The sequence below is a fragment of the Myxine glutinosa genome, chromosome 4 (assembly GCF_964187855.1).
Source record: "Myxine glutinosa chromosome 4, kmMyxGlut1.1, whole genome shotgun sequence".
Taxonomy (NCBI): Eukaryota; Metazoa; Chordata; class Myxini; order Myxiniformes; family Myxinidae; genus Myxine; species Myxine glutinosa.
The window spans coordinates 53,290,470-53,312,704 of record NC_136264.1 but is presented as its reverse complement, the minus strand read 5'-3'; the positions used below and the strand labels follow the sequence as shown (position 1 = coordinate 53,312,704).

Here is a 22,235-nt window from a genome sequence, read left to right as displayed (position 1 = left end):
AGATTTTGCCACTCTGCCGTACGTCGTGCTTGGATCCTCCATAAATGCACAAAAAAAAGCAACTACGAAACGGAAAGTGGTTGACCTATAAAAAAAATATGCCATTGATCGACTGAGGTGGAGACGAAGCCCTTATGAGGTGATAGGCTGAGGTGGAGGCGCCGCGTGGGGCAAGCATATTACCATCCCTTCCGTGAAGGTTGTTAGGTGTTATCCCGCTGGGGTATACCGACTCCAATAGTGACATCTCCAACTCTTCCGTCAATAGTTCTGAAACTAACTTGACTTCTTGGAGCTTGAAATCCAAATCCCTAATACTGTTGACTTCAGCTGGATTTGACCCCAACCTCTGAGATGCCATTGCAGTGTCTTAATCATTAAACCATCACTGTACCTATATTTAATTACCCTTTTTATGATGAACATGTATATGAAGTACTTGCTGTAGTTTATGTACCAAATTTTAATGGTTATTCTAAATGGTCATATTGCTCGACGTTTTGTAGTAACCACGATGCAACTATTTGGCATACTCAACGAACCTCTTTCCTGCCTCTATTGTGGCTGATATTCAAAACCTCTCGTCTCTTCAACAGTACCCCTCTCCCTTGAATACCTAATATGCAAGTGGAACAGGAAGATTCATAATGGGATGGCTTCGTCACCAAGCTGACTGTGTCAATCTTTCATCCTTCAGAGTACAGAGTGACTCAACCCTGTACCTCTACTTGTATCGTTTATTTGATATTATTTTTCTAAATTTAGACTGCCATAAAGAAGAACAACCCACGCAAGTACCTGCGCAGTGTAGGAGATGGGGAAGTGGTGGAGTTCGATGTGGTTGAAGGGGAAAAGGTGAGTTGTGTTGTCGCAATTTTGTCCGTTTTAATTGCTGTTCCGTATTCTGTATTGTAACCTATTTTTAGAAAACTTGTATGACTAGTATGGATGGGTTTGGTTACAGCAGGTGATGGGATGCTGAGAGAAATTTAACTTTAATGTAATTTTTGGCTGTTTGGTTAGGGTGCCGAGGCTGCAAATGTCACCGGACCCGGTGGAACAGCAGTTCAGGGCAGCCGTTACGCTGCTGACCGCAGGCGCTACCGTGGAGGATATTATGGTGGGCCTCGTCGAGGTGGACCTCCTCGACGCCAGGTATGTTATAACAGTCGTATTACACAACTGCATGAATAAAGAAAAATTGTTTATTGAGTTGAGCATATTTCCCAGCAATTCTTGAATGTGCTTTGGAGAAAGTTTGTTTTCAAGTACAAATTTGAGGATAAAGAATTCCAACTAAATTGTACAAGATACCTGCATGTTTTTTTGTTCGTTTTGTTTTTGGGTTGGGTGGAGAGAGTGGTTCTTATCATGTTCATTGGCCAAAAAAAGTTTAACATGCTTTCATGTACATTAAAATGACATTCGACATTTCACCTTTGTGCTAATTTGTCTGACTATCCCGTTGCCCCCTTTTTTTTTAGTCTGAGCAGAATGGTGGTGGTGATGCATCAGTGGAAGATGCAGGCCCAGGGTCAGAAGGAGATGGCCAGAATTACTCGGCAGGACCGCCACCACGCCGCTATGGCTTCAGGGAAAGACGTTACCAACTCTACTACGTGCGACGCCCGTTTGATCGTGTGCCTCGTGGTCACAGCGAGGTTTTTTATGGGGGAATGAATGCTAGGAGTTTACCAAATGTATGCATTTAGGAACAAGTGAACATGTTTGTTTTTATTTATTTATTTTGTTCAAAAGTTCATGGTAGCCCACGCAATGATGCCTTTTCAATTGCATTTGAAAACAAGAAAAAGAGCAATCGGAGATTGCAAACCCTCGCCAGGATGTATTTTCAGTGGTTTTTAAGGCTTTCGTGTTAAAACAAATATGGTGGCCGAACCACGTTGCCGATGACGTCATCATTATTTTATTTTTTTCTAAACTAATTTATTCCTCGATTATGCTCAAATTTCATCTTGATCGGATGAAGTTTTATACTTATCGAATTATGACATCATAATGGAGGCACCTATGACATTATAATTAACATATTTTATTCCCCATGTAGAGTTCTTTACAATGAGCCAAGTCTCAATTTTTTTCTATTCAGCGCTTTTGGAGATATAGAGGTGCAAAGTTTTTCGATTTTTCCAAGATGGCGGCCAAACCACGTGACCTATGATGTCATAATTATCATTAAAAAATTGTACAGGTGGAGTTGCACCTATGGTGAACTGTCAATCGGACCAACGGTTGCAGAGAAAATCATATTTATTCTGTGCGGACAAATGGACTTGAATGCAATACCCTCCTCTGGCGAGGGTAACAAGAAAGAGCAATCAGATTGCAGGCAGACCCTCACCAGGACGTGTTTGTGGGGTGTTTTTGTGCATTCTTTCATTATTTTGTACAACCCCACTTTCATCAGACACGCGTGACACATGACGTCCTCTTTATAAAACTGAATTCACTATTGTATATTAAATATATATACATATATATATTTAAATGAGGCTGTCCTCTGGGTCTTTTGATTCCCCAGGGTCTTTTGCATCCTCAGTCTTTTGGGTCATCTGTGTCCTAAGGCTCTTTTGGGTCATTGGGGTGTTTTGAGTCCTCGGGGTCTTTTACCTCTTCTGGGTCCTCGGGGCCTTTTACTTCTTCTGGGTCCTCGGGGCCTTTTCCTCTTCTTGGTCCTCGGGGCCTTTTACCTCTTCTGGGTCCTCGGGGTCTTTCACCTCTTCTGGGTCCTCGGGGTCTTTCACCTCTTCTGGGTCCTCGGGGTCTTTCACCTCTTCTGGGTCCTCGGGGTCTTGCACCTCTTCTGGGTCCTCGGGGTCTTTCACCTCTTCTGGGTCCTCGGGGTCTTTCACCTCTTCTGGGTCCTTGGGGTCTTGCACCTCTTCTGGGTCCTCGGGGCCTTTCCCCTCTTCTGGGTCCTCGGGGTCTTTTGCGTCTTCAGAGTCCTCTGGTTCTTCATGGTATTTAAGGATATTCAGAGTATGTTGGGGTCTTGTTGGTCTTAAGGGTCTTGAGGGGACTTAAAGGTTATTCAAAGGTCAAATGGGTCTCAGCAGTCCAAAGTGTCGAAAGGTACATTCCGATAGTACATAATTAATAGACGTACGTAATTAATACAGGTTGCCACTGACTTCAAATAGTACTTAATTAATAGATATATTAAACTCGTATGGCTGGAGAAGATAATATAGTAGTTCTTCAAACGATAACTGTTGGATGCCAGACCAATCGTATTGGAATTTTAAAAACGTGTTCCGCTTTACCACCATTAAATTATTTTGAAGTTTCACACCGATCAATGAAGCGGTTCAAGAGATAGTTTTTGAAAATTTTTGTTCAATCTAATATGGCTGCCAACCCATGTGACATATTAATCATTCAAGGACAGCATGGTATACGCAAGGCATGGGGATCATATGTTTTAAGTTTCCGTTCGATCTGTTCAACTATTCTGGAAGAGTGGCTTTTTAAAGTTTTATTCTTTAAAAAAATCATAGCCGCCAAACCATGTGACCTTATGACATCATGGTTATGGAACGTTTTATTTGTCATGGGTATGTGATCATGCATGTAATGTTTTTGCCTCGATCTGTTCAGCCGTTTCGGAGAAAAAGGGTTTTCAGTTGTTTGTAAGGCTTTTGTGTTAAAACAAATATGGCGGCCGAACCACGTGACCGATGAGGTCATTATTATTACTAGGGCATGCCCGTACTATATATATGCCCGTACTATATATATATCTAAAATTATATCCCCCCCCCTCTATTTACATGAAATGGTTTGGTCCATTCGCAACGACCACAGAACCCCCCCCCTCTATTTACATGAAATGGTTTGGTCCATTCGCAACGCCAAAGCGAACGGCGAACGGCTTGCGAGTACGGTGACAATCCCCCCCCCCTCTATTTACATCAAATGGTTTGGTCCATTCGCAACGACCACAGAACCCCCCCCTCTATTTACATGAAATGGTTTGGTCCATTCGCAACGCCAAAGCGAACGGCGAACGGCTAAATCGCCATAGCTCGGTAAGTACTTGTCCGATTAATTTCAAATCTTGAAAAGGCACATCCTCGGGTCCCCAGCAATATACCTGGCAAGTTTAAAGTATATCGGACCCGTGGTTGTCGAGAAACAGCGGTCACAGACAAACATACACACATACACACATACACACATACACACATACACACATACACACAGAGATTAATGGAATTATAGATAGATTATTATTATTATAAATTTCTACAGGAGGAGGTGCGCCCGTGGAGAAAATTTCCTGTCAATCAGACCAACCGTTGCAGAGAAAATCATATTTATTCTGTGCGGACAGACAGGCAGACATACAGATAGATAAATAGACTCGAATGCAATACTCTCTCTGGCGAGGGTAATAATGACAATTTTATGTCACTCTAAACAAATATCTTGCGCATCGTACATGGATATTGACCCCGTGCACGAGAAGTAAAAAGTGGGGTTAAGCAATTGTTTCATGTCCATCCATCTGTCTTGTCAGTTTATGATCGAGGACCAACTTGCTTAAATTTAATGATTTTATTTTGAACACGAATTGGAACGTGAATAGGAAAGACGAGTCTTTCGTTTTAACCTACTTTGGCTTTGAATTCGTCCCGATTTGCGCATGCGCAGAGCAGAGTGAGATAATATTTTTACTTTGGCTGCCTGGCAGTCAAACAAATTGAACTTCATTCCAAACAGGAAACGTTCTGATTTTAAGTATGTTTTAAAGGACACAAAGAGGCACGAGTAACTATAAATGTAATTTTTGATAGGGTGATGTGTCGGACACTGAGTAAAATGGTGGTAAAATCTGGAATTAATTAAATTACATGACTTTTACAATCTTTTTTTCATTTAAAATAAATTATATATTTGAAGACTAGTACACATTGCTCGTCATACTTCCAAGAACCTCCAGTTTTGCAGTACAGTACTGTACTTCAATTTAAAGTTTCAATGGGGTGGTGTAAAAGGGTTGTGGTCAAGACTGCTTTTGGAATACTTAAATAGCACGAAACTCTGGATTTTTTTTTTTGATTTTTTTTTACAATTGTTAAAATCATTATTTTATTTCTATTGAAGTACTGTATACACCTGAACACTGTACGAAGTATCATGATCTATGAACTCTCCAGTGGATGTTAGTGTCCTCTGTACTTTCACATGAATTACAAGGACATTTGTAGATTGTGGACAAATCGGCACAGTATCTAGGATGTGAACCTTGGGTTCCACCGCTATGCTCAGCAGCACAGACATGCCTCAGTTGTGATGCAAAGAGCAGGCCAAATCTTTAGTGGGTCCAATATGCTAGAAGGAAAGGTTATTGCAACTTTTCTCAAAAATGAAATTTGTCATACCAGTATGGCTTTTTTTGGTGTCGGAATTTTTATCTCTGCCACCAAAGGTGGAGGGAGGTTATTTTTCGTCTGGCTGTCGGTCTGTCTTTGTTACTTGCAAAACCGAAGATTTTTCAAATATATTAGTTTGTCTTGTGCATTATTCAGTCTATTTAGGTTGCGTTTGTGACCAGGACGAATCTATTCCATTTTGATGAAGATCCGAATCCATATTTTATTTCGGGAGATCCGATTTTAAAAAAATTTGAAGTGATTCTTCACCATTTAGTCAGGTTCACTATGTTAACAAATATAATTTCGTTCAAAATTTTGGTAGATTAGCAAAACTATACATTTTTGGAATATTCAGAGCATGAGGAATCCAAAAATTAATGTTTACATTTGCGTAGACACCTTTGCGAAAATGACACTCAGGACAGTGATGAAGATAGTCAGGTTCACTATGTTAACAAATATAATTTCTTTCAAAACTTTGGGATTAGCAAACCTGTACATTTTTGGAATCTTCAGAGCATGGAGAATCTGAAAATCAATGTTGGTATTTGCACAGACACCTGCATGGCCGCCATTTTGGATTTTGAAAATGGCCACCATAAAATACATATTTTGCGCGATCTCGGCTTCTAGTCAACCTAGAGACTTAATTAAATATGCTAATCCTATGTTTTCTGGGTCAAGGAATCCAATAAAGGCCTCAAAATAGTGCTCAGGATTATAGAAAAGCAACAAACAAAGGTAATTGAAAACCATTGTCTTTATATTTGTGATATAACTGTATTACATAATACATGATATTGCAAGTCCTTTGAAGTTATAGGTTGTTATAGGAAGTTATAGGTAGTATCAGATTGAACTATAAGTCCTATACACAGGATCTACGAGGTCTATACCATTCAGGAATATGCTTTTACAGATCTTCATCACTCTCCTGAGTGTCATTTTCGCAAAGGTGTCTACGCAAATGTAAACATTAATTTTTGGATTCCTCATGCTCTGAATATTCCAAAAATGTATAGTTTTGCTAATATACCAAAATTTTGAACGAAAAAAGATAGTGAACCTGACTGTGTGTGAGTGATGGTGCCAAAAACGACATGCAGCATGATATTTCAAAACGTTGTGGACGACTTGTGACAAAACTAGGTGGATGAGTTGGTGAGGGGATGGGAACAAGCCAATTAGATTTTAGTTGAGGTCTCGATCCAGATTCTGGTCTATCGGTGGATACAAAACGAAAACTGTTCAGCCTGGAAGAGGTATGCTCTCTATTGAGTGCCGTTACAGTTTAATGCTTTGATTGCTTGAATAGCAATCTTTTTAAGCAAAGAATAGCAGTGTGCAGCTTGTTACGTGCATAGTAAACCCTTATCTGTCTTGGGTTTGGGCTACACTGCTTGGTCTTTACACATAATTTTCTGTTTTTACGTGGGCCCAGTCTCGCTTTTGTGGTACCCACCCCCCCACCCCCCATTCCCTACCGCCCTCCACCTCCTGAGGGTCAGTCTTCTTCTTCCTCCAATCTGTATTCATCTTCCTTTGCTGTACTCAGTAGCACCGCTGCGGTGCGGATGCTGACTGAGACACACAGGGTATACAGTACTGTTCTCTACCTATCTCTCCACATCAGCACTGGTCTGTGTAATAGTAATCAATTCCTTAATATTTGGTTATAATTTCCTTTTCGTGATTTCTAACCAGGGCTCCCAAGACTTGCTTGTGATGAACTAAGTGCAAACATTTGGGGAAAGTGGAGGTTTTGGATAGGCTTGGTCAAGGAGAGAGTATGGCATCACTGGGCAAACATTATGGCGTTAACGAGTTCAGTATACTCAGAATATAGAAATGCGCAGAAAACATGAGCGGTAATGAATTTTTGGTTTACGCCGCGCAAGGGTGAATCCCACAAACCTCTCCAGTATGTGATGCTTGAGTTTGTAGATGAGGGCACCGAGTGCGGAACCAAACCCCATTTTTCCGATAGGTCCGTGGTTTCCAGGAATGTAACTCCCACGTAAAACCAGGGTGCAAACAAAATCAGGGTGTAAACATAAAACCAGAGTGTAAACATAAAACCAAGCAAAACAAATACATTTAGTCCTCATTAATTGTATGCATATATATATATAATATAAATTTTCCCCTATTCCGATTCTATTTTGAATTTCAGACATTAGCAGAAGATAAACTTGCCATATTTGGGTTTTAAATGGGAATGACAACTTCCCAAACCAGTTGTTGGTGTTTTTCTGACCTTTACTTCTCTTTGCAGGGTGGACAACGTGGGGAGGAAGAGATAGGTTTTGATGGTTATGGCCCTTCCTTTCGCCGTCCTCCACGTGGTGCTTACACACGACCATACCGAAGGTATAAAAGAGGATGCATGCTGCCATTTTGGCAAAAGCACTTTTCTTGAATGTTTGATCATTATCAGGGGAAGTTGTGTTAATCCATGAAATCTAGTTGAGAAATGCTCTTTGTGTGGAGTACGACCTAATACCTTTTTCATCATTTGAAATGCTTGTCAGAGTGGGAGAGGTTAGCGTCAGCGAAGATGAGTGGATTTGATTCAACTTTCCACCGACGCTACTTTAGCAAAACTGACTTCCTCCATTCTTCTTTGGCTATAATTTCAGACGTGGTCCATTCCGGCCAAGGCCATCAGCCCCGCAGGATGGAGGTGAGGAAAACAAAGAGAACAGTGGGGATTCGCCTCGTCCACAGTTTAGAAGGCCATACTATGGGAGGCGTCAGGCACAGGGCCAGCGCAAGACAGAGGTAAGACTGTGCACCCTGTCTTCATCTTCCTTTCCTCCTACCAAGTCTCACACAACTGCATATTTGCATTTGATGCAGTTGTGCTGTCCGCCAATTCGCATATCGATTTTGCCAAACACTCACGCACGCAACCAACTTTGGAAATTGGTAATGTTTTAATTTGCAGAAGAAAATATTTATTTCATAATTTATCTTGTGAATTTATTTTCCTCTTCTGCCTACCCCATATCCTGGAAAAGCTGTCTGACATTATTGCTTTGGAATGATCGGCAAACTAACCCACCTATCTATTTCCTTGGTCATCCATCGAAAATGGTTGTCCATTGAACATTTCAGATTCACAATCACCCATGACCTCTCCTGGGCTGACCACATCACAAACTGCGCCTCAAAGGTCCACTGCAGACTGGGAAAATCCTTGGAAATCCTATGTCTCATGTCATTCTTTGGAAAAACCAGAATGACTCGCATCTAACAAGGCCTTTGTCTGTAGCTCACTGGTGTACTTTTCTCCTTTTGGGCTGGTGCTCAGCATCAAATTTTTTTCGTGGAATCAAAAGCTTTCAACATCATTATGAAGGAAACAACAACAACACACACACACACACACACACACCTTGAACACAACCGTTTGCCCTCATAATGGGACCAAATAAACAAAAGAGCACATTATGTTTTGAGTGCGCGCGTGTGCGTGTTTTTATATATTGTTACAGACACGACTTTGATGTTATGGTGGGCCGAGCGGAATGGCCGCCGTGTCCGCACAAGTTACCCGATTATACTCGAACGTTGCCGAGTCGCGCTACGCTAAATCAATGAAGGAAAAGGACACAACGGCTGGGATTAAAATGACACGACACCAGGGATACGGTTCTCAAGACCTCCGGAGGAGGTTATATTAGGGCGGAAGGTCAGATTACAACGACAAGAGGGACAGCATAGAAAGGCAGGCACTTAGACACACTCTTATATTAGCCCCGACAGACGACAGATAAACGGGACAAAACTGACTCACACGGGGATTGATGGCAAGGAAAGCGGGTAGTCGATGGCTCAAGGTGCACTCTTGGCTCAAGGACAGAATCGACCCGGGTCCGGTCCAATGATGCGGGGAGGTCGCTCTCAGCGCTGGAAGGTCGCGACTTGTCTTCTTCAGTCGGGGGCGCATCTGACGTCACGTCCGGTAAGTGGCCGCGTATATCCGGCGGGGAGTGACACGCCCTCGGCTCGTTAGCTCCGCCCCAGATGGAATCGGCCCGTTGCTTCTCATTGGGTGCGTGCGGGGGGGTTACCGGCTCCGCCCTTGACGAGGGGCTGACAAGGAGCCCCTTCGTGGTAACCCCGTCGGAGCGCATGGTCAATGGCGGCTAACCGAGCCGGTGTGAGGACGCACACTCCCCCGCGCCGCGCCGTTGTTGTTGTAGTTGTTGTTGTAGTTGTTGTTGTAGTTGTTGTTTGGGGAAGAAGATGGGAGGAGGTATGGGAAGGTCCTAAACTCACTACTGGTGCCATGTAATCACATTCTGGTGCAACGAAGAGTCAGAATTAATGGAAACGAGTCCTTAACTGACATAGACTAAGAATAACTAGCAAGATGTCCGAAAGTTGTCTACGTGAGATGCGGTGGACCTGGGCACGACATTTAATGGGGGGAAAAAGGGGAAGGTCGGTTCTACAGAGTGTTATTTACAGGCAATGGGACTAGGGAATGGGGGATTGGGGATAGTTGGGGAGTATTGGGGAAATAGGGGAGTATTTACAAGCGGATATTGAGGCCAAGTCCCATATCCGCAACAATATACAGACTTGGCATTTAATATGGAATAATTTTTTTGTGGGGGTGAACTTACCTTTCAAGATGACTTAGAACCAAAAGTTCATTGGAATTATGTTGAAATTATTCTAGATTTTGTTAATGTGACCTTTAAAAGAAACTAAAACCACATTTGACATTTCGAAGCAAATAAATTGATCCTTGAAAGTGATGTAAACTGATATCGAACTCTATTCACGGACAGTACTGTGTTAAACTTCTGTACGTTTTCCAGAACTATCTCTTTATTTTGCACATTAGCCAAAATAAATTTCAACAAAAACAAAAGCTAAATTATGACTGGGATTACGGACAGTAAAATTACAGTTCACTACTTCGTGTAACCCTCACGAGCATTCAGGATTGCACGTACACGTCGAGGCATGCTGTTCACGAGATTTGCCAAGGTTTGGACAGGAATCGATTGCCATGCAGTGACAATAGTCTGCTGCAATTCATGCACAGAGGTAGGCTGCTGGTCCAAGTTGTCGATTTGACGCGTTAATTCTGCCCACAAGTTCTCTATCGGATTCATATCCGGGGACATGGCAGGCCACTCCATATGCTCTACACCACGGTCAGCAAGAAAGTGTTGGATCATGCGAGCACGATGAGGCCGTGCATTGTCATCTTGGAAGACAAAGTTTCCTCGAAAGGCTGCACGAGCAAATGGAAGCAATGTTTCTTCCAGAATGACACTGTACTTGAACTGGTTGAGGTTTCCATTCAGAACAACCAGGTCAGTTTTGCCCCCTGCATGAAAAGCAGCCCAAACGGTCACCCCACCACCTCCAACTTGGACTCTTGGCACAATACAATCTTCGTTGTGGGCTTCATGCACTTGTCTGCGCACTCGGACGCGGCCATCTTGACGATAGACCAGAAATCTAGACTCGTCACTGAAGGTCATGTGATTCCAGTGTCCTGGCTGCCATTGACGGTGCTCTCTGGCCCACTGCAATCGGCGCTGGCTGTGTTGTCTGATCAGGCGTGGCTTTCTCAGGGGACGCCTGGCACGATAGCCTGCTTGAACCAGTCGTTGGTTGACTAGCCTTCTGGATACAGGCACATTTGTCACTTGCTGCCACTCAGCCCTAAGCTGATTAGCTGACTTGGTACGGCCATTGCAGACTAACCGGTGCAGCTGGCGAGCATATCTCCTTGTGGTTCTGCGTGGACGGCCTGGCCTCTGTATTGGAGTAGGGACACCCCTCTGAGCATTTCGTTTCAGGATCTTTGACACCTGACCTTGAGTGATGCCATACTGCCGAGCAATAGCACGCTGTTTCATGCCAGAATTTCGTAAAGCCACCACTCCATGACATACAGCATTGTCAAGTTGACGGACCATCTCCAGAGGAAGCGGCAATAACTTTTGTAGATGTGCAGCAGTTGTTTTCCACTAATACAGAATGCAACAACCCTTATATACCCGATTGTGAAGCCAATCGTCAAATGTACCTGTCCTTACATTTTGTCACGCCACCTGTGATATAATCCTGTTATTGACTTCTTGCTGCGAAAGACAATCGGTGACATGGTTCTTTCAACAAAGACATCACCGAAGGGTAAAAGAAACTCACCAGATTGATATACTGAGTTCAGAAAGTAAACCCAAGTCAAGAAAAAAAAATATTCCATATTAAATGCCAAGTCTGTATATATATATATATATATATATATATATATATATATATATTGGCATTTAAGATGGAATATTTTTTTTTGTGGGGGTGAACTTACTTTTCAAGATGTCTTAGAACCAAAAGTTCATTGGAATTATGTTGAAATTATTCTACATTTTGTTAATGTGACGTTTAAAAGAAACAACCACATTTGACATTTCAAAACAAATAAATGAATCCTTGAAAGAGATGTAAACTGATATCGAACTCAATTCATGGACAGTACTGTGTTAAACTTCTGTACGTTTTCCAGAAGTATCTCTTTATTTTGCACATTAGCCACATTTTTTTTTAACAAAAACGAAAGTGAAATTACAACTGGGATTACAGATAGTAAAATTACAGTTCAGTACTTCGTGTAACCCCCACGAGCATTCAGGAGAGCACGTACACGTTGAGGCATGCTGTTCACGAGATTTGCCAAGGTTTGGACAGGAATCGCTTGCCATGCAGTGACAATAGCCTGCTGCAATTCATGCACAGAGGTCAGCTGCTGGTCCAAGTGGTCGATTTGACGCGTTCTCTATCGGATTCATATCCGGGGACATGGCAGGCCACTCCATATGCTCTACACCACGGTCAGCAAGAAAGTGTTGGATCATGCGAGCACGATGAGGCCGTGCATTGTCATCTTGGAAGACAAAGTTTCCTCGAAAGGCTGCACGAGCAAATGGAAGCAATGTTTCTTCCAGAATGGCCCTGTACTTGAACTGGTTCAGGTTTCCATTCAGAACAACCAGGTCAGTTTTGCCCCCTGCATGAAAAGCAGCCCAAACGGTCACCCCACCACCTCCAGCTTGGACTCTTGGCACTATACAATCTTTGTTGTAGGCTTCATGCACTTGTCTGCGCACTCGGACGCAGCCATCTTGACGATAGACCAGAAATCTAGACTCGTCACTGAAGATCACTGATTAGATGACGAAATGGATGAATTTCATTCATTTTCGCTGCATGATTTTTAGGGTGGCATAGTTCCGAACCCGAAGGATCGGTAACCGACACAATTTCGGTCTTCGAGGCCGGCCGATAGGCACAGTGTGACCAGAAGGGATGAGGTTCTCCTGACCACGTGGCCCTCGACTTGGTGGGGTTTGTCCGCACAATGTGGGCGCTTTCAGGATGAACTTTAGCCGGGGAGCGTTTGGGCGCCCCGGTCTGATACTGCCGCCCACGCGCAGAACAACTTGTGAGTGCACGTGGGTCCCGGCGGTCCCACTGGCCTAGCGCTACCATGTTTAGACAGCGAGATCCGTCCCCGGGCACCGACACCTACTCCCGGAAGTTGAGAGAATAGCGGCGCCAGGCACGGTAGGACACCCGCGGAGCCCCGGCGGACCAGGGACGCGCGAGCCTACGCGTTAGCGTGCTACGGCGGAATCAACGGCTTCGGCCACGGTCGGGCCGATACTCGGCCCGGTCGCACCGGGAATGAACTGGTTCGACGCCCGCGCTGGAGAGGTCGCGGGCGACAGATGTATTAACAAATTAATTAATTAATTTGAGACGTCCGATTTCTAGTGTTTGGAAATTTGGAAGAGCTTGACCCTAGCCTTTCCCTTGCGAGGGCAAGGAGAAACTTAACGCTCGACACTTAAGCTTAGTTTGAAGTACACCCTGACCAGCGCTCACGGTGGGACGGCAAGGCAACCAAAAGGGACGAGGTTCTCCTGACCACGTGGCCCTCGATCTGGGAAGCGAGAGGCGTTCCATTAGTGGACGCGCCCCTCACGCCCGACTTTTGGGCGGCCCCGGCAGGCCGTTTGTTTTGACGTTCCGTGACAGGCCCCGCACCCCCACCTCTGGGCCGACCGGGCGACCGGAATAAATCCCGGTGTCCCGATCCGAACCTTCAGAGCGGGCCGGCTGGGGAGTGCCTGGCACCCCGTACCTGCACTTTCCGTCCCTGCGGTCCCAAATACCGGAACCACCCGAATACCACTTTATTCGACAAAATGAGGTGCGGCCTACATCTAGGCAAGGCCGCGTGACGTCATCGCGCTTTCACCTTAAAAGACTTATTTGATATAAGTTAATATTTTGATATAAGCCTTAGAAAACCAACCCTATAGAAGTCAATAACTCCGACGACAGGCGCGCATTCGTGCCGTGTGACGTGGTGACGTCATCGCGCTTTCACCTGAAAGGACTTATTTGGTATAAGTTAATATTTTGATATAAGCCTTAGAAAACCAACCCTATAGAAGTCAATACCTCCAACGACCCAGGCACGCATTCGTGCCGCGTGACGTGGTGACGTCATCGCGCTTTCACCTTAAAAGACTTATTTGATGTAAGTTAATATTTTGATATAAGCCTTAGAAAACCAACCCTATATAAGTCAATACCTCCAACGACACAGGTGCGCATTCGTGCCGCGTGACGTGGTGACGTCATCGCGTTTTCACCTTAAAAGACCTATTTGATATAAGTTAATATTTTGAATTAGTCGGTCAATTTTTGCCCAATCTTTGCAATAACCCGGTGCAATAATCGAAAACCGATTCAAAATGGCCCCTCGCTACAATTTTCCACGATCACATTTTATTTTCACGTACTTCACATCGACGGATTTTTACCAAATAAAATACCCCACTCAATGCACTGATGTCGTTTTTGCGGCAGAAGTGAAAACAGATTCTAATTTGGAAATAAAACGAAGGCGTGCACAATGAAACAAAATCTGTTCAGAATCCAAAGTCGTGCCGCGGAACGTGGTGACGTCACTGCGTTTACAGGCTTAAACGGCAATTTTTTATAAGTTAATATTTTGAATAACTCGTTCAATACCAGTCCGATTTTCGCCAAATAAAGGTTCCCGTTATCCACAGATACCCCTGTATCCTCCTAGAGGCGAAGTCAGGATGAATTTCGCAAAAAATAAAGTCCTTCGGCGACGAAAATTTAGCATGGGGTTTTCCTATGTAAATTTACCCTGAAGTAATTTTACCGAAAATCCTGGAAATTTCGCGGGGCCAGTTTCTGTCGAGTCTTAAGACGGACTAGCGACTGCGAAATCCGGAATCAGAATTAAAATCCGAGCCTCCGTTAGCTCTAAGGGCCCCCCAAAACAAATCGCATATATTCCTAATGAAAAAACTTCGAAGCTCCTAAATCCCGAATCCCAAACCATCCGATGTCAATCCATATATCCACACCTCGCTATGAACGTTATGCATCTAATGATAAGCATAAGAACCATCAAAAAATATTTTAAGACCAGTTTATTCGACTAAATGTGGCGTGGCCTAGCATCTAGTCAAGACCAAGTCACCAAGGCCGACCACGCATCCCGACCCCAAATTCCTCATCGACAATAACTAAACAATATATTATATGACTCGCACCGTACATACCTCCTTCTAGTTCTTGTTCTTGTCTTGGTATACTCACTCAGACTCACCCTCGCATAGGTAACCAAGGCCGAAGAAACGGCGAAGCGAGGCGACCACCAACAAACACGTCCTCGCCTCGAATTTCCTCCCGCCCACACAATCGCAGGGAAGATGGAGGGAACAAAGGCAGGAAAGAACGAGAGGGAAAAAGTGTCCAGTGCACTCTATCACGACTGAATCCTCTCAGCTCCCCCAAATGGCGTCTGCTCCGCCTCGTGTCCAACTCCGAACCCTTCTTCCTCGAACGACCTTCGACACTCGTGCCGGGGACGTGATGACGTCACTGCGCTCCAGTCTTAGAAAACTAATTTTTATATAAGTTAATATTTTCACTAACTCGGTCAATTTTTGCCTAATCCTCGCCAAACAAAGGTTCCCGTTACCCACAGATACCCCTCTATCCTCCTAGAGGTGAAGTCAGGATGAATTTCGCAATAAAAATAAAGTCCTTCGGCGACGGAAATTTAACACGGGGTTTTCCTATGTAACTTTACGCCGAGGTACTTTTACCAAAAATCCTCGAAATTTCACGGGTCCAGCCCGATTGAGTGCCTCAGGCCTCTTAAGTCCCTTCACAGAGTCGGGCTAGAGTCAAGCTCAAAAGGGTTTTCTTTCCCCACTGATTCCGCCAAGCCCGTTCCCTTGGCTGTGGGTTCGCTGGATAGTAGATAGGGACAGTGGGAATCTCGTTCATCCCTTCATGCGCGTCACTGGTTAGATGACGAAATGAACGAATTTCATTCATTTTCGCTGCATGATTTTCAGGGTGACATAGTTCCGAACCCGAAGGATCGGTAACCGACACAATTTCGGTCTTTGAGGCCGGCCGATAGGCAAAGTGTGACCAGAAGGGACGAGGTTCTCCTGACCACGTGGCCCTCGACCTGGTGGGGTTTGTCCGCACAATGTGGGCGCTTTCAGGATGAACTTTAGCCGTGGAGCGTTTGGGCGCCCCGGTCTGATACTGCCGCCCACGCGCAGAACAACTTGTGAGTGCACGTGGGTCCCGGCGGTCCCACTGGCCTAGCGCTACCATGTTTAGACAGCGAAATCCGTCCCCGGGCACCGGCACCTACTCCCGGAAGTTTGAGAGAATAGCGGCGCCAGGCACGGTAGGACACCCGCGGAGCCCCGGCGGACCAGGGACGCACGAGCCTACGCGTTAGCGTGCTACGGCGGAATCAACAGCTTCGGCCACGGCCAGGTCGATACTCGGCCCGGCCGCACCGGAAATGAACTGGTTCGACACCCGCGCTAGAGAGGTCGCGGGCGACTGAGATGTATTAACAAATTAATTAATTAATTTGAGACGTCCGATTTCTAGTGTTTGGAAATTTGGAAGAGCTTGACCCTAGCCTTTCCCTTGTGAGGGCAAGGAGGAACTTAACACTTAAGCTTAGCTTGAAGTACACCCTGACCAGCGCTCACGGTGGGACGGCAAGTTAACCAGAAGGGACGAGGTTCTCCTGACCACGTGGCCCTCGATCTGGGAAGCGAGAGGCGTTCCATTAGTGGACGCGCCCCTCACGCCCGACTTTTGGGCGGCCCCGGCAGGCCGTTTGTTTTGACGTTCCGTGACAGGCCCCGCACCCCCACCTCCGGGCCGACCGGGCGACCGGAATGAATCTTGGTGTCCCGATCCGAACCTTCAGAGCGGGCCGGCTGGGGAGTGACTGGCACCCCGTACCTGCACTTTCCGTCCCTGCGGTCCCAAATACCGGAACCACCCGAATACCACTTTATTCGACAAAATGAGGTGCGGCCTACAGCCTTAGAAAACCAACCCTATATAAGTCAATACCTCCAACGACACAGGTGCGCATTCATGCCGCGTGCCGCGTGACGTGGTGACATCGCGTTTTCACCTTAAAAGACCTATTTGATATAAGTTAATATTTTGAATTAGTCGGTCAATTTTTGCCCAATCTTTGCTAAATAAAGGTTGTCCTTACTTACCTAGTGGTGTTCCTATCCACCACAAGTAACCCGGTGTCATAATCGAAAACCGATTCACTGAAAACCGATTCAAAATGGCCCCTCGCTACGATTTTCCACAATCACATTTTATTTTCACCACTTCAAATCGACCGAATTTCACCAAATAAGATACCACACTCGATGCGGGGATCTCATTTTTGTGGCAAAACTGTACACAGAATTCAAATTCGTTGTGAAATGGAGCCGTGCACCATAAATCCAAAATTTCCTCGGAATCGAGTCGTGCCGGGGACGCGACGACGTCACTGCGCCCCAGCCTTAGAAAACCAGCCTTATATAAGTCAATACCTCCAACGACACAGGTGCGCATTCGTGCCGCGTGACGTGGTGACGTCATCGCATTTTCACCTCAAAAGACCTATTTGATATAAGTTAATATCTTGAATTAGTCGGTCAATTTTTTCCCAATCTTTGCTAAATAAAGGTTGTCCTTATATAACGTAAAATGTTCGCGGGACCGCCCTCGCCAAATAAAGGTTCCCGTTGCCTACAGATAACCCTCTATCCTCCTAGAGGCGAAGTCAGGATGAACTGCGGAATAAAAATAAAGTCCCTCGGCGACGAAAATTTAACATGGAGTTTTCCTATGTAACTTTACCCTGAAGTAATTTTACCAAAAATCATCGACATTTCGCGGGGCCAGTTCTATCGAGTGTTAAGCTAATCTAGCGACTGCGAAATCTGGAAACAGAATTAAAATCCGAGTCTCCCTTAGCTCTGGGGGACCCCCAAAACAAATCGCATTAACCTTAATGAAAAACTTCCGAACTCCGAAAATCCCAAAATCTCACACCATCCGATGTCAATCCATATATTTACACATCGCTCCGAATGTTATGCATCTAATGATAAGCATAAAAACCATCAAAAAATATTTTAAAACCACTTTATTGGACAAAATGAGGTGCGGCCTAACTTCTAGTCAAGACCACGGCCCGAACACGATTCCTTCACTCGACGATAACTACCACAATATAAGTCGCACAAATTCGTAACATACCTTTTTCTTGTCGCGGTATACTCACGCTTCTCGACGCAGTGTGGAAAAGGAGGGATTCTGACTTAGAGGCGTTCAGCCATAATCCCTCAGAGGGTAGCTTCGCGCCGCTGGCTGCTCAGCCAGACGCACGCGCCAAGTCACTGCGCCACGTCACTGCGTGCTGACGTCACTGCGCTTCAGTCTTGGAAAACTAATTTTTACATAAGTTAATATTTTCAACAACTCGGTCAACCTTTGCCCAATCCTCGCCAAACAAAGGCTCCCGCCACCCACAGATACCCCTCTATCCTCCTCGAGGCGAAGTCAGGATGAATTTCGCAACAAAAATAAAGTCCTTTTGGCGACGGAAATTTAACACGGGGTTTTCCTATGTAACTTTACCCTGAGGTAATTTCACCAAAAATCCTCAATTTCACAGGTCCAGCCCCACTGAGTGCCTTAGGCCTCTCAAGTCCCTTCACAGTCGGGCTAGAGTCAAGCTCAAAAGGGTTTTCTTTCCCCACTGCTTCCGCCAAGCCCGTTCCCTTGGCTGTGGGTTCCTTGTGGAAGCTGTGGGTGGAACCACAGGCTGTGGGTCTTGGCTTGCCAACCTAGTTTGAAAGCCAACCAAGCTGGTGTTTCCAAGCGTAATGTGGTTACGATGGACGATAAGGTAAATCTGATTAAAAGGTATGGAAAAGGTGGAAAAGTGTCGGTGATAGCGCATAGACCTTATCGCGAATCGGAACCGCAATGCGTCATGGGATCGGAAAGGGGCAATAGCGCCGCCACAAACTACACCATGTAATTGCAGCTGGCCCGGTTTTTTAAACCATTAATATTAAAATAAAAAGTAGCCTATAACCACCGGAATTTTATGCTGATTCCGAATCTGTCTAAAACTTTTCTCCGATGTGTAGTTCTTGAGTTATAAGCGGACATCCAGACAGACAGACACTCCTCCTTTATATATAGAGATGTGAAAAAGTAAGTACACCCCATGTAAAGTTTTGACTTTTTCAACATATTTCAACATACAGCTATTTGATCTTCATTTCAACAATATTGATAGATAAAGGTGATATAATAAAACAAATATCATGAAACATTTACATTTTGTAGTCCATTGTATAATTTAAATAAACATAAATGCAAATTTCGCATGTGGGAAAAGTAACTACACCCCTACATTTATCACTACTTCAAATACGTAAAATTAGAATCGGGTGCACCAGCTCAGGTACAAATGATTAGAACATCGTTAGAGAGGATCTTGGAGGAACCTGTCTTATTTAAACCTCAGACTTTTCGTTTGGTTTGCTCTTAGTTGTTGAAGTGTGCGGCATCACCATGCCTAGATCAAAAGAGCTCTCCGAGGCCTTCAGAAAGAAGGTTATCGATGCCTACGAGTCTGGGAAGGGATTTAAAAAGATCTCCAAACAATTTGAAATCGATCATTCTCCACTTGTAGATGATCTTCTGGACAGTCGAAGATTCCAAGCAACTGCCAACTTGTTCAGGCCAGGCCTCCGCAGCAAGTGCAGCCCGAGAGCAGACCGCAAGATGCTGAAAGAAGTCTCGAAGAACTCCAGAATGTCATCACGGGACCTCCAGGTAGCTCTTGCCACTGTTGATGTCAAAGTGCACGAGTCTACCATTAAAAAGAGGCTGCACAAATTTGATCTACATGGGAGGTGTGCCAGGAGGAAACCTTTGCTGTCCAGAAAGAACATCAGGGCAAGACTAAAGTTTGCCAATGAACACCGAGGCAAAGACCAGCACTTCTGGAACAATGTGCTCTGGACAGATGAGTCAAAGGTAGAGCTATTTGACCACAGTACCAGAAGACATGTTTGGGGAAAACCAAAGACAGCATTTGACCACAAGAACCTGATACCAACTGTAAAGCATGGTGGTGGAAATATTATGGTTTGGGGCAGATTTGCTGCATCAGGGCCTGGGCAGTTCACCAGAGAATCCACAATGAATTCTTCATTGTACCAGAGGGTGCTTGAGGATAATGTGAGGCCATCTGTCGGAAAGTTCAAACTCAACCGAAGTTGGACCTTGCAACATGACCCTCAACATACCAGTAAATCCACCAAGGAATGGCTGAAAAGAAAGAAATGGATGGTTCTGGAATGGCCAAGTCAAAGCCGGGATCTAAATCCCATCGAGATGTTGTGGGGGGATTTGAAACGAGCTGTGCATGCAAGAAACCCCTCAAACATCGCACAGCTGAAAGAATTCTGCATGGAGGAGTGGGCAAAAATTTCTCCCAGTCCATGTCAGAGACTGGTAGACAGTTATAAGAAACGCCTACTTGAGGTTGTTTCTGCCAAAGGGGGCAATACCACCTATTAGAGCCTATTAGAGCCATACTGTATATGTATATACAGTCACGTGAAAAAGTAAGTACACCCCATCTAAAGTTTTGACTTTTTCAACATATTTCAACATACAGCTATTTGATCTTCATTTCATCAATATTGATAGATAAAGATGATATATTGTAACAAATATCATGAAATATTTACATTTTGTAGTCAATTGTATAATTTAAATAAACATAAATGCAAATTTCCCATGTGGAAAAAGTAAGTACACCCTTGGCTCTAATCGGTGGTATTGCCCCCTTTGGCAGAAACAACCTCAAGTAGGCGTTTCTTATAACTGTCTACCAGTCTCTGACATTGACCTGGAGAAATTTTTGCCCACTCCATACAGAATTCTTTCAGCTGTGCGGTGTTTGAGGGGTTTCTTGCATGCACAGCTCATGTCAAATCCCCCCACAACATCTCGATGGGATTTAGATCTGGGCTTTGACTTGGCCATTCCAGAACCCTCCATTTCTTTATTTTCAGCCATTACTTGGTGGATTTACTGGTATGTTTTACCGGGATTCGAACCCAGGATCCTAGGGTCCCAAGCCGACACCCAAACCACTAAGCCAACACCAGGCTCAAATTATACAATGGACTACAAAATGTAAATGTTTCATGATATTTGTTGTATTATATCACCTTTATCTATCAATATTGATGAAATGAAGATCAAATAGCTGTATGTTGAAATATGTTGAAAAAGTCAAAACTTTACATGGGGTGTACTTACTTTTTCACGTGACTGTGCGTAGAAGTTGACCTCCTTGTTATTATTCCTTATGATTGCCAAATGATGCTACTATTATTATTTTTTGTTGATATTAGTATTAATTAATATATGCTTTGTTACAATGTTATCATTATTTTCGTTATTAGAATGCCATTCCATGGATGGACCTATTAAGCTGCTCTGTACGCCTTAAGAAGGCGTGCGTTTAAAACATGGGAATTAATTCTGGATTATTTGTAGTTTATTCAGTCAACTCAGGAGATCATGATGATCATGTCTGTGTATCACGTCCCACATCAGAGAGCTCCAGTGGAACCCACAAAAAACATGACGCATATACACACGCTTCATCCATTTATCGTAGGTTTTTAAAGATCTACAAACATGCAAAACCCCTCTACCCCCTCTAAAACGCACAGTGGTAGGTCTATAAATTCGCTTGGCAGGGGGAGAGGGTTCCTCTCTTGACTCCCCATTTTTTTAATTTTCCTCTACCTCTTTTCCTTACCCGCTGCCGACACAAAAAAATATTTTAGGGAAGTTGTTGTCAAATAATTTATTGAAGTACAATAGCATTGTTTCCTTTTGACACTGCCATGTTGTTAAGCAGTACTGTGAGCGCTTTGAAATAAGCGAGCTGCTTCCTAACAAACGCGCCCCCATGCTCATGGCGAACGGGGCTAAACAGGTAAGTAGTGCAGACCTGGCACCCGATTACGGTCTCATTTTGCTTTGAAGCTATGAGAAACAATACAACATCACACACACTTTCAAAATACCGCAATTACATCACATCATGGGACAGGAAAATGTCCGAGTTGACAGTCAAACCCAGCTCGACTCGCAATCGTCTTGGAAGTGCAACTCGTCCAGTTCGGGTACAGCACTATTTTGGATTTTGCGCTTCTTTTTGGGGGGGGGGGGGTGGGGGGGGTTGGGTTAGCACTTGTGGGAGCACACCATTTCAATTTCGGGTACAGACCTGTCTGTTAAATACATCGTCGCTGATGGTTGTAAATTTGCATCAAGCATGAACCGTCGGATTTACGTCATGCTGTTACGGCCAAA

At 44.3% G+C, this 22,235-nt stretch overlaps 1 protein-coding gene and 1 long non-coding RNA gene across 3 annotated transcripts in view; one reads left to right on the top strand and one right to left on the bottom strand.

Moving 5' to 3' along the window:
- The window catches only part of LOC144891713 (uncharacterized), a 966,484-nt gene that overhangs the window by 787,236 nt on the left and 157,013 nt on the right, over window positions 1–22,235 (bottom strand). The window lies entirely within an intron of this gene.
- LOC137424651 (B box-binding protein) overlaps window positions 1–22,235 on the top strand; it is a 28,583-nt gene that overhangs the window by 4,927 nt on the left and 1,421 nt on the right. Inside the window, exons 4-8 of one of the 2 annotated variants that reach the window (XM_068112345.2) lie at window positions 766–855; window positions 1,024–1,155; window positions 1,485–1,619; window positions 7,675–7,769; window positions 8,039–8,180. In XM_068112345.2, the coding sequence (XP_067968446.1) occupies window positions 766–855; window positions 1,024–1,155; window positions 1,485–1,619; window positions 7,675–7,769; window positions 8,039–8,180 (594 nt within the window). Of the gene's footprint in view, window positions 1–765; window positions 856–1,023; window positions 1,156–1,484; window positions 1,662–7,674; window positions 7,770–8,038; window positions 8,181–22,235 lie in introns of both variants that reach the window. The other variant, XM_068112344.2, reaches the window with a different exon arrangement.